Below are 11755 nucleotides of genomic sequence, written 5' to 3'. Positions count from 1 at the left end.
CACTGATTCATTTATGGCACATTACTTTTCGCCAAACTGAGAAGTAAAGCAACATCGATTAATCCGGAGAAACAAACAAGACCATGTTCGGTGCAACACATGACACCTCAAAGGCTCCACCGTACAGCAACCATTTAAATGCAATAACATGATTTGTGGTCCAAAACTCACCCTCTCTTTCCCTACCTCACTTGTTACTCTGTACCTAATCTGCAACCGTATGTATTAAATTCTTACAATATAATCTATATATACACGAAACACGTATTAAAATAATTAATATATTCTTTTTTTTTGGTTACAACACGTATTAAAATATGAAACACGTGTTAAATTTCTGCAAAATAAATCTATATATGTGGCTTGGCTTCATCTGTTACAAATTGTCCATTCACTCACAAGCCCTAGCTCCAATTACTATTACGTAGTACTAATGGCTTGCAATATTCACGATGAATCTGTTTCATCTGCTGCTACATGTGCTTATGAAACCAAACCCCAGCAAAGTGGCATAGACATTGAAGCCACTACCCTAGAAATGGAAGCTTTTAGAGGTCCAAGAAAGATGAATGGAAGTGTGAGTGTGACTCAGAAAGACGAGATTGGTATGATCTGCATGACATGGAAGGATGTGTGGGTGACAGCTTCCAATAGAAAGAATGGCAGCAAATCAATTCTTCAAGGGCTAACTGGTTATGCTAAGCCAGGGCAACTCTTGGCAATAATGGGTCCCTCTGGCTGTGGCAAATCAACTCTACTTGATACTTTAGCAGGTATATACATCATCACAAGTTCTGAAGCTTCTGAGTTCTGAATAATCTCCTGCATGATAGTGGTTCCCTTATAAGCTTCAAACAATTTTTTTATTCAACTTTATTATTAAATTTTAGTTTTTTTTCTTTTTATAGAGTAGCCTAAATATTTTACTATTTATTAATTAATGAGATACGACCTCACCAATTTATTTAAAGAAATTAAATTTGAAACTAACTTTCAATTTGTCAGTGTGTAAATTTTATTTTTCAGTTTAAAACATTTTTGTTTTCAGTATGCATTTTCAAAAAATAATTCTATCTAAAATAAATAAAAAAATAATTTAACTAAAAATATATGAAAAAAATCTCTTTCCTAGAGTTTTTTTACCAAAAAAGGAAAGAAATACAATGCCAATATTTTGACTAATTACTACTCTCACTATTTTTTTAAAAATTTTATAATGATTTTCTTAATTATTAAATATAAAATAGAGAGATTCACTTATTACCACCTAGCTTAAGAATAAACTCACAATTATACTTGTAAAGATACGATGTTTGTCTCTTTTAATGTGTATTATTCACTTTAAATTAAAAAGTAAAGAGTTTTAACTATTGATGAAAAAACCATTTAATATTATATGCACAATAAATTATAAATTTATTAAAACTTCTTTTAATTTTATTATTTTCTTACATTGAAAGTTACTTTTTATATATTAAGTAAGACATTCACTTAGTAAAAGTTAAATTTGAAAATACATAACTAACGACTAAAATAATAATATACTAGAAACGTACATAGATTCCTATTCCAACTAATATTTGTGTGGAGGAAAATAATTTATATATGAGCTATAAAAGGAAATTTGTATTAAAAAAAATCAAGGGTCTTTGGCCCTCCATTACTCTCCGAAGAAGAAAACAGTTAAATGTATCTTTCTTAGAATTTTAGCAGTGAAAATGAATTTAATTAAGGAAATACTATCAATCATTTATATTGTCGAAAAAAAAGTCCATGAAAGTTTCATCTCTTGTTCATATCTTGGAAATGGATATATCTTAAAAAATGACTAAAAATAAAAATATGAATACCTATCAACTAGGGGAATAGGTCTGGGTAGATTAGGCTTTGAAAAACCTGAGTCTAACATATAATGAATCTTTGAGGTCTGAGCCTGACCTATAACCTATCAAAGATTTTTATTTGCCTTTTTAAAAGTCTGACCTGACCTGACCTGATAGTCTTTTTAAAAGTCTTCTTCATAATAAATATTTAATATTTTATGGAGTAAGAACGCAATAGGAAAGTTAAAAAAAAAAAAGTGAATCAAAATAATGAGGAATATAAAAGGGCACATGACTTACACTTAAATTGTAATTAAAGTCCTTGCTTATAGGAATAGAAGTTATGAAGCACTAATGTATAATCAAAAGCATGTAATCAAAGTATGATAGTTTCAAAAAAAATTAATTGTATCAAAAAAATAATATTATATATTGGTACCCAAAAAATAATATATATATATATATATATATATATATATATATATATATGCCGGTCTATCAGACTTATAAATTTTTTTAATAAGCTTTAAAAAAGTCTGGTCTATTTAATTTAATAGGCTTTTAAAAAAGTCCGAGTTTAACCTTTTAATTAAATAGGTCAGCTCAAGCTAGACTTTATGTAGGCCAGATCGTAGACCCCTGTAAACCGACCTGGTCTATTCCTACCCCTAGTGTCAACTCATGGAATTGAAAAAAGATGCATGGTAAACTTTTATTTCCTCATCATTAATTTGCAAAATACATACAAAATTAAACAAGTATTAGGAGAGAAAAATATACTAGCTAGTCGATTTTTCTAATAGTAATATAGTTGTCTTTAATAGGTCCAGCCATCATCTGGTCAATTAGAGGTTTTGAACAAATTAAAATCTTATACATCAATTCATATTGCAGGGAGATTAGGTTCAAACACAAGGCAAACCGGGGAGATTCTGATCAATGGTCACAAACAAGCACTGTCTTATGGAACCTCAGTACGTTCAAAATCAATTCATCAGCATAAACAAATTGGATTGCTAATTAGTTTAAGTAGCCAAATAATCAATTAACCAAATTCTTTGAATCCATGCTGTGACCACAGGCATATGTCACACAAGATGATACATTACTCACCACCTTAACAGTTAGAGAAGCTGTGCACTATTCAGCTCAACTCCAATTACCAGACACCATGTCCAAAGAAGAGAAGAAAGAGAGAGCAGATTTCACAATCAGAGAAATGGGTCTTCAAGACGCCATTAACACAAGAATTGGAGGGTGGGGTTGTAAAGGAATCAGTGGGGGTCAGGAGAGAAGAGTTAGCATCTGCATCGAAATCCTAACACGCCCAAAACTTCTGTTTCTTGATGAACCAACTAGTGGACTTGATAGTGCAGCTTCCTATTATGTCATGAGAAGAATTGCTACCTTGGCTCAGAATGATCACATTCAGAGGACTGTTATTGTATCAATCCACCAGCCTAGTAGTGAAGTTTTTCAACTCTTCAATAGCCTTTGTCTTTTGTCTTTGGGTAAAACAGTTTACTTTGGACCTGCTTCTGCTGCAACAGAGGTAATCAAGAACTAGTCAATTTTACATATTGTCCATTATACAATTTACATAGTTTTACTTTCTTTTCTAGGTATAGTATCCAATTACTTATATTATGCTTTTGTTTCAATGTAGTTTTTCGCTTCAAATGGTTTTCCTTGTCCTCCTCTCATGAATCCATCTGATCATTTACTGAAAACCATAAACAAGGATTTTGATCAGGTAATTTTACGTTTCCATGGCATTAATTGGTGCTTTTTTCACGATTCAATACTTCTTCAATGCAAGATATTTGTACATAATTGTAGTCAACAAAAATCTGATTAAAATGCCTTTTCATTTCATCAGGATATTGAAGTGGGTTTAGCAGGAACTAAAAGCATGCCTACAGAAGAAGTAATCCACATCCTTTTGAACTCATACAAATCATCTGAAAGGAACCAAGAAGTTCAGAATGAAGTAGCTGTACTATCTAAGAAGGTAACCTTCACGGCTTACTATTAGATTCTCAAATTGCAAATACCTAAGTTAATATTAACATTATTTGGTTTCAGGACACCAGTTCATTGGATATGAAGAGAGGGAATGCAGGCTTCCTAAATCAATGTTTAGTTCTTACCAAAAGATCGTTCATTAACATGTATCGTGATCTAGGCTATTATTGGTTACGCCTTGTCATATATATTGCATTGGCCATAACTTTAGCCACTGTTTTCTATGATTTGGGCACAAGTTATGACTCAATTAAGGTAAGAGAGGCAGAGTAGGAAGAGTATGATCTGATATGACTCGTACAATAAATAAAATCGCACTGGCTTTGAATTTTGCTACTGTCCTTTAATCGTGAAGTTGCTTTTGATTATTTCAGGATCGAGGTTCACTTGTTGCATTCATAAATGGATTCATTACTTTCATGACCATTGGTGGATTCCCTTCCTTTGTGGAAGTCATGAAGGTGCTTAATTCATAACATTAATTGTCCATCAAAATACTATCTATTTTGTTTAATTACTGATTTAGTTACTAGTACATGTACAATCTTGATGTTTTACTCCTTACACACTAAAACTACTTGTTTTTGTTCTTAATTATATACTTTTTAATTAACTCATTTTAATATTTTTTATATCTGCACTTTTTAATCTTTATTTTAGTCCTTATAATGGATTAAAAAGTATAATTATATGTATGTACAGAGACTAAAATTATTATTATTTAGGCATAGAGACTAAAGCATAAAAATATTATGTAATTTTAGGATCAGATGTATAATTAAACTTATATTTTTTCGTTCCAATTTTGTTAATAATTAGTATATAAGTTATCTAAAAAAATCTACCATGCATTACTTAATTGGTTCCAGGTATATCAACGAGAAAGACAAAATGGGCATTATGGTGTGACTGCATTTGTCATTGGGAACACTTTGTCATCTATCCCATACTTGTTATTGGTTACATTCATTCCCGGGGCTATATCTTATTACCTTCCCGGTCTTCAGAAGGGATGCGAACACTTTCTGTATTTCATTTGTGTTTTATTTTCTAGTCTCATGTTAGTGGAGAGCCTTATGATGATAGTTGCGAGCGTTGTTCCCAACTATCTAATGGGCATCATAACTGGTTCTGGAATTCAAGGAATCATGCTTTTACTCTGTGGGTTCTTTAAATTGCCAAATCATATTCCTAAGCCAGTTTGGAAATACCCATTACACTATGTTGCCTTTCATACGTATGCCAACCAAGGAATGTTCAAGAACGAGTATGAAGGACTAAGATTTGCTTCCAATGAAGTTGGAGGAGGTTACATAAGTGGTGAAGAGGTTTTAAGAAATACATGGCAAGTTGACACGAGTTACTCAAAGTGGGTTGATCTTGCAATCTTGATAGCACTACTAAAAAAGTGTGATTCAACATCGTTGAATCTAAGTCGGTTATAAAAAACCGATTTAATAAAGCTTACGGTGGCATTTTGGAAATTAATATCAATCTTTTATAAAGCTTAACGACGGTTCTTATAAAAACCGCCTTTGTTACAAATGTTACGAAGGCGGTTTTAAAGAAACCGCCTTTGTTCTTTTTTAAAAAAACGTCTTCGTCTCGTTTATAATTATTTTATTTCATGCTTTTCAGAACTTATATTGCCTTTCCATCTCTCCTTCCGTTCGCGACGCCAAAGTTGTCACCGACCCCAACACCGCCCGCTCCAAGGGTTACGGCTTCGTTAAGTTTTCTGATGAAAATGAACGGAACCGCGCCATGACTGAAATGAACGGCGTTTATTGCTCCACCAGGCCCATGCGTATTAGTGCTGCTACGCCCAAGAAAACCACCGGTGCTTATGGTGCACCCGCCGCGCCTGTGCCCAAACCTGTGTATCCGGTTCCGGCCTATACTTCGCCTGTTGTTCAAGTTCAACCACCGGACTATGATGTCAATAATACTACCGTAAGTTTGTTATATTAACTATAGAAGATGGACCTAACCTAATTTTTTTGTGATTTTCATTGCTTGTGCTATGCTACTCTTATTACTTGCTTTTTATTGCAGATTTTTGTTGGTAATTTGGATCTTAATGTGTCAGAGGAGGAGCTGAAGCAAAACTCTCTGCAATTTGGGGAAATTGTTTCTGTCAAAATTCAGCCTGGCAAGGGATTTGGTTTTGTTCAATTTGGGACCAGGTAAAATGATAATATAAGATTTTGGCATGCTTTTCATGTGGTTGTGGCCTAATTTTGTTATGCATCCTTCTTAAGCTCTTCTTTCTTCAGGATTAAATTATTTTTTGTTTATTCATTATATTAATTTGGGGTAGTTTTCTTAAAATTATGAAATTCCTTGACACAGCTTATGTGGTATAAAAGCTATGTGATGTTCCTAAACTCAAATAGATAATATTGAGTTTGCCTTCAAAATTATAACACTTGGTCTCTGGTGCAAATCTTACTTATTTATGAATTCTTTTATTCAAGATATGGAGAGGGCGATCACCACTCACCAGAGACTTGTTTTCACATATATTGTTGTTCCAAACCCATTTGATAAAGGTGGCAACTTTTGCAGTTGAACTGGACAAGTAAGATAAATTTTGTCATTATAATAACTGGTGCTTGCTCAAACATTTTTTTATCATTGATAATTTTATTTCAGCTTTTTGTTAATGGCATTGGCACGGCAGAACAATTATGTCAGGCCTTTGTTGACTGAAGAAAATTTGCTTGATATAAAAAATGGAAGGTTCAAACCATTTACTTTATAAGAACCTCTTGGAAATGGAGAATCATTGACATGGTTAATGATAAAAACTGGTTTTGTTTGTAGGCATGTTTTGCAGGAAATGACTATAGACACATTTATTCCTAATGACACTAAGATTCTTCATGATGGTAAATAGATGTAGACATACATAACTGACATTAGCTAACTTATATCATTGAAATCCATTTTGATAACATTATATTGTTATTAATCCCTGTTCCGTTATTCTTTACAACATTAGGGAGAATTAATATCATCACTGGTCCTAATTTTTCTGGAAAAAATATCTATCTAAAGCAAGTCAGTTATTAGTTCTTTATCCAATTTAAAAACAATTTAATTACCATGTATTTTTGGGATAAACTTGAAAACATATTGACCATGAGTGAGTCAATGAGCTTGAAAACATATTGACCAAAAAATTTCTAAGATTTTTGTCAATGAGAGTCGAGGCTTTCCAAGTACTGAGGAGAAAGCTTGTTCAGGTTTAGCATTAATTTATATACTTCCATTTTTTTTTTGGTAACTTGTTAGTGATCATTGATGTCAGCTTGTTGCTTCTGTTGGCAGGGATATGACATTAGCTTCCTTATAACAAATTACCACTGTGAGGATATGACATTAGCTTCCTTTTTAAAATTTTAGTTTAGGAAATTAGCTTCAAGTTCAAGCCAAGGCTGAAGGAATACAAATCAGTGACCATTTAACTTTTTAGGTGAGAAGAGAGAAGATAAGTGAAAGGACGAAGGTGTACCTTCAATATAGTCTTTATATTTTCCTAGTTACTTCACCTTAATTATTCATCATTAGCTATGTATAATATGTATACTAACGAGCTAGCTATGCCTCTAATTTTATGCAGTTCTTGTCAATGAAGCTTGCTTCCGTGAATCCCATTTTTTATGACTTGGCATCAGATCTAGACACCCTCTTGGTTAGACCAGAGGTGAGAATTGAAGAAGAAAACAATTTCCATGTTCTAGTGGCACATATATTATAAGTAGTTGAATTATCAAATTAAAATGTCTAATCATGAAATTAACTTGGTCTCTTTGGATTTTCCACACTACTAGTGACTATCTTTTGGATAATTCAGTCTCGTTTTTTCTTCAAGGGCAGAGGCCAAATGTGTTCTCTGAGGAGGTATAAACAGAAATAGCCAAATAAATAAATAAATTATTTAGCTGGTAATTAATTATCTGTTATTGTTAACAAATCAATATTTGCAAGATGGGCTGCTTCACTCTGCATGTGGTGTGCTTGATTATAGAGCCCCAGAGGTATATATATTACTAGCTTTTATTTATTTCTTAAACTTCAATACAAATTCAGTTTCTCTGTAATAAGATATATATGTTTTGGGTATTGAAAATTAACTTGTTCATTCTCCAGGCTGTCGTTTGATCGAAGGAGGCCAGTAATGTTGATGATTTCGATCATTTTTTTCATTTTGATTTCTTTTGATCCAACCTTAGAATTGTCGTTGACTCCTTCACTTGATGCTTTGTTGACTGACAATTTTTTGCATGTTTGAGATTCATTTCTAGATTTCTTTGAGTTATCTTGTTTACCTTCTAATTCTTATTGCATACCACAATATCCGAGAAGAGAAAAATTAATTTGTGTTTGAAATTTACTTTATAATAGCACATATATATGATATGTATATAGCAGAAATAAGGAAGTTGGAGATCATAGACAGTTGCCTCTTCAATTGAGAATCCATTGGCCATGGTAGTTGGTAGAAATAAGGAAGAGAAAGTGACTAGAGGGATTAAAAGAATGAATTGAAAAAACAAAGAGAAACATCCTTCTGTGTTGCAAGCCATGAAAGCACCAAGATATAATATTCAATTTACTGCATAATCATGATTTAATTTATTTGACTTGATGTTAAAACTCTTGTTTTGATTTGTCATATATGTTTTTTTGTTGAATTTCATTTTGCCTTCAATTGGAGGTTTGGTGAACTCTGGATTACCATGACTATTGTCAAGTTAAATGCAATCTTTTCAAAATGATGCTGGTAGACTCAGTCTAAAGAAGAACAAGAACGACAGCTTCTTGAAATGGTATATTTTTATGATTACCAACATTTTTCTTCTTCCTGCTTATTTTTCAGCAATAATAAATTTTTATAGCTCTCTTGGGAAGCTCTTAAAAAATTGTTTATTTCTCCGAAATAAATTAATCTAAGCATCCACTTTCTATTCATGCATTCATGATACAACAATTACGTGCCAATCTAATTTGGCTCATATTAATATTTTACGTTAAGCTCATAATATTTAAATAATTTAATTTATTTTCTATGTACTTTATCAATGCTCCTTAACTTATATATGTTAATAATATTGATATAAAATGAATCCAAACTCTTTCAAGTCACTGTAAAAATGATTTGAAAATTATTTAATTTTTATTTAATTCGTAAACCATTTAATTTTATTTATATTAATCCTATTAAATAGAAGAAACTATCAATCTTTTATAATCCACACTTATATATACATTCAAAATATTTATCTTATAGCAATTTTAACTATATAAAAAAATATCTTCTAGGATTAAGATACTAATTATATTTAAAATCTAGATTAGGGTAGTTAAAATGTTAGTTGTTCATTTTTTTTAATTTTTTTAAACATTTTGTTATTTCTTCATTTATACATAAAAATAAATTAAATAGATATTAAAAAAATAGAGTGACTTGAAGAAGTTTAGATTCATTATATATTATTATTATTAATTACTAATACAAATAAAAGTTAAGTAGTATAAGTAAGGCATATAATTGTCATATTCAGGCCTTGCAAAGTCAATGCTTTTTTGGTTAAATATACAAATTTAAGTTGGTTGATGCTGTTGGATTTTTAGTAAGGCATATGTAGATTAAATTAAACTCCAATTTTAATTGGAGAACAATATGTGAATTGACTTGATTTATGTTTGCTTACTGTTTATCTAGTTATGCTTTTTCTTTGCATATAGAATTTTGATATCACTCTTCTATATGGAACATGACTCACTAATCGCACTTGTAAAACTTGACAGATATAGAAGTTTCAGGTGCCTACATCATATTGATAGGCTTGTTTGCCCTTCAACGTTATGGCACATACAAGGTTAATTTCTTTACTTGGTGAACATTTGAACCCAGCAATCGTACAAGCATAATTTTTCAGCTTCAAGTAAGGCAAGCTCGAAGGAATCAAAACGAATTGATAGTCTATTCTATTCATATGCCAATGGGTCTACCGGGTTGATTGAGTAAGTGTGCTTCATCCAAGACTGTTTGTTTTCTTTCCTCCATTCAATATGCATATATCAAATTGCATTATCCTGTTGTTGTTTTCTTAATTCAAGTTTCAAACCTTGGACATGGATCCAGTGGCAGATCTAGGACAATCTATTTAAAGAATAAAAATTAACAAGTATTATCATGAAAAGAGGGGAAAATTAAGGGCAGGGGTTCAAATATGAAAAATTAGGAGGGACAAAATATTGGATTGAAAGTGAGGGGTGCATGTGCAGCCCCTCATTTAAGTGTGGATGCGCCACTGCATGAATCTGTTGGGGATAAATAGATTGTCCTAGATCTGGGGTCAATAAAGAGCTTACTGCATCCTCAACAAAAGCATGACTTGAGAAAATGGGAATCAAGTATATATAGATGTGGACAAAGGTAATAAAATCATTGAATGTAGCTATTAGATCATAACTACATATTTGTATATATACCTTGTGTGAGTGAAATGACAAATTGTTATTTAACTATAAGTTTTCTTTTCTATTGTACTGCTAAATTTGATTTGTATTATGTACAAGTGCATTTTTCCTGGTTTCATCAAAGAATTAGAACAATTATGGCTACAACTTTGTATGTTGCATACATTAGAGGATCATTAATTCAAAAAAGGATATTCAATTTGCATGGACTTATATATGTAGGATGCATGTCATTTGATGCTATTGTTCAGATTTCATTTGATGTTATTATTTAATTTGCATGGTCTGATTTAATTTATAGGTACCAGAGATCAATGTAAAAAAAATGCATCAATAAAACGAAGAAAATAAAAAAAAAAACTTAGACATACAAAGACGGTTTCCGAAAACGTCATAAAATGACAACATAATATAGACCTACAAAGACGCTTTCCATAACTGTCGTAAATTTGCATAACATACAAAGACGTTTCCCATAAAACGTCTTAGTATGCAATCTTGACATGCTATCTAAGACGGTCATAAAAACCGTCTTAAATTGGCACCTATTAAGACGGTCATGGTAACCGTCTTCATATCGCAAATTTATCTGTAGACTTTAAGACGGTTATGGAAGAAACGTTGTAATATTTAGCACATACTAAGACGGTTCCCATAACCGTCGTAAAATAGCTTATACATTTTACGACGTTGGCATTAACGACGGTTGAAAACCGTCGTGACATGGCCATAAGAACCGACTTAAAATCCAATTTTTCTAGTAGTGTAGGGATGATTGTTGTGTATCGAGTTTTGTTTTTGGTTATCATCAAGATTAAAGAGAAGATGAAACCCGTTGTTGTATCACTATCGTGCATGTCAGCCTCTCCCAAGAGAACAATACAGGTCCTGGAAAACCCCAATGCCACTCCTTTACATTGAGATTTGAGAAGTTATATAATTTTCCTTTTAAAATGTAGTGAGTGTAGTTGGATAGGTGTGCATTAATTGAAGAGTGGATTTAAGAAGCGGGGAAACTATCAGCTTCACATTTGTCAAGGTGAAAACATCAATAGCCGTTGCAGTGTCCTTGCTTTCTCAGCTTCTGATCATGAAGTTTTAATTGTAATAAACTATTAGGTAAACATTTTTTATTTCACCGGTGCAGTGACATTAATTGTATAAATTGTTATATATTTAGATTATGATCAATATATTGATAAGTTTTTGTTATCTGAAAAAATAAAACATCGTACTAAATAATTTAGAATACTCTCTAATCCTGATTATAAAACATAATTTAGAAGATCCTTTGTTTGCTCTTTTCATCTTAAAATGACCGTAGTCTTTGAAAAAAAAAGTCAAATTGACTAATTTTTTTCATTTTTTAAATGAGATATTAAAACATTTATTCCAATTTTATCATATAACAAATA

The 11755-nt window shown here is 31.7% G+C and overlaps 1 protein-coding gene across 43 annotated transcripts; it reads left to right on the top strand.

Moving 5' to 3' along the window:
- Positions 1 to 390: 390 nt before the first annotated feature.
- LOC112998761 (ABC transporter G family member 1) lies at positions 391 to 11473 on the top strand. 43 transcript variants are annotated; one of them, XM_041008649.1, is made up of 14 exons: positions 392 to 773; positions 2718 to 2797; positions 2905 to 3375; positions 3490 to 3576; positions 3703 to 3834; positions 3909 to 4103; positions 4223 to 4309; positions 5487 to 5801; positions 5904 to 6034; positions 7474 to 7557; positions 7685 to 7754; positions 7842 to 7891; positions 8572 to 8683; positions 9666 to 11473. In XM_041008649.1, the coding sequence occupies exons 1-10, from the start codon at positions 434 to 436 to the stop codon at positions 7484 to 7486; spliced, it is 1851 nt and encodes a 616-aa protein (XP_040864583.1). In that variant the 5' UTR covers positions 392 to 433; the 3' UTR covers positions 7487 to 7557; positions 7685 to 7754; positions 7842 to 7891; positions 8572 to 8683; positions 9666 to 11473. The 43 variants fall into 43 exon arrangements, with proteins under 43 accessions (XP_025980726.1, XP_040864583.1, XP_040864576.1 ...); XM_041008642.1 differs by adding exons at positions 6326 to 6429; positions 7182 to 7218; positions 7327 to 7359 and having other exon boundaries at positions 7474 to 8683; XM_041008638.1 differs by adding exons at positions 6326 to 6590; positions 6675 to 6739; positions 7182 to 7218 and having other exon boundaries at positions 7327 to 8683.
- Positions 11474 to 11755: the final 282 nt, after the last annotated feature.

The sequence above is a fragment of the Glycine max genome, chromosome 13 (assembly GCF_000004515.6).
Source record: "Glycine max cultivar Williams 82 chromosome 13, Glycine_max_v4.0, whole genome shotgun sequence".
NCBI classification, from domain to species: domain Eukaryota; kingdom Viridiplantae; phylum Streptophyta; class Magnoliopsida; order Fabales; family Fabaceae; genus Glycine; species Glycine max.
The sequence above is the reverse complement of the archived record's forward strand: the minus strand, read 5'-3'. Positions and strand labels throughout refer to the sequence as shown.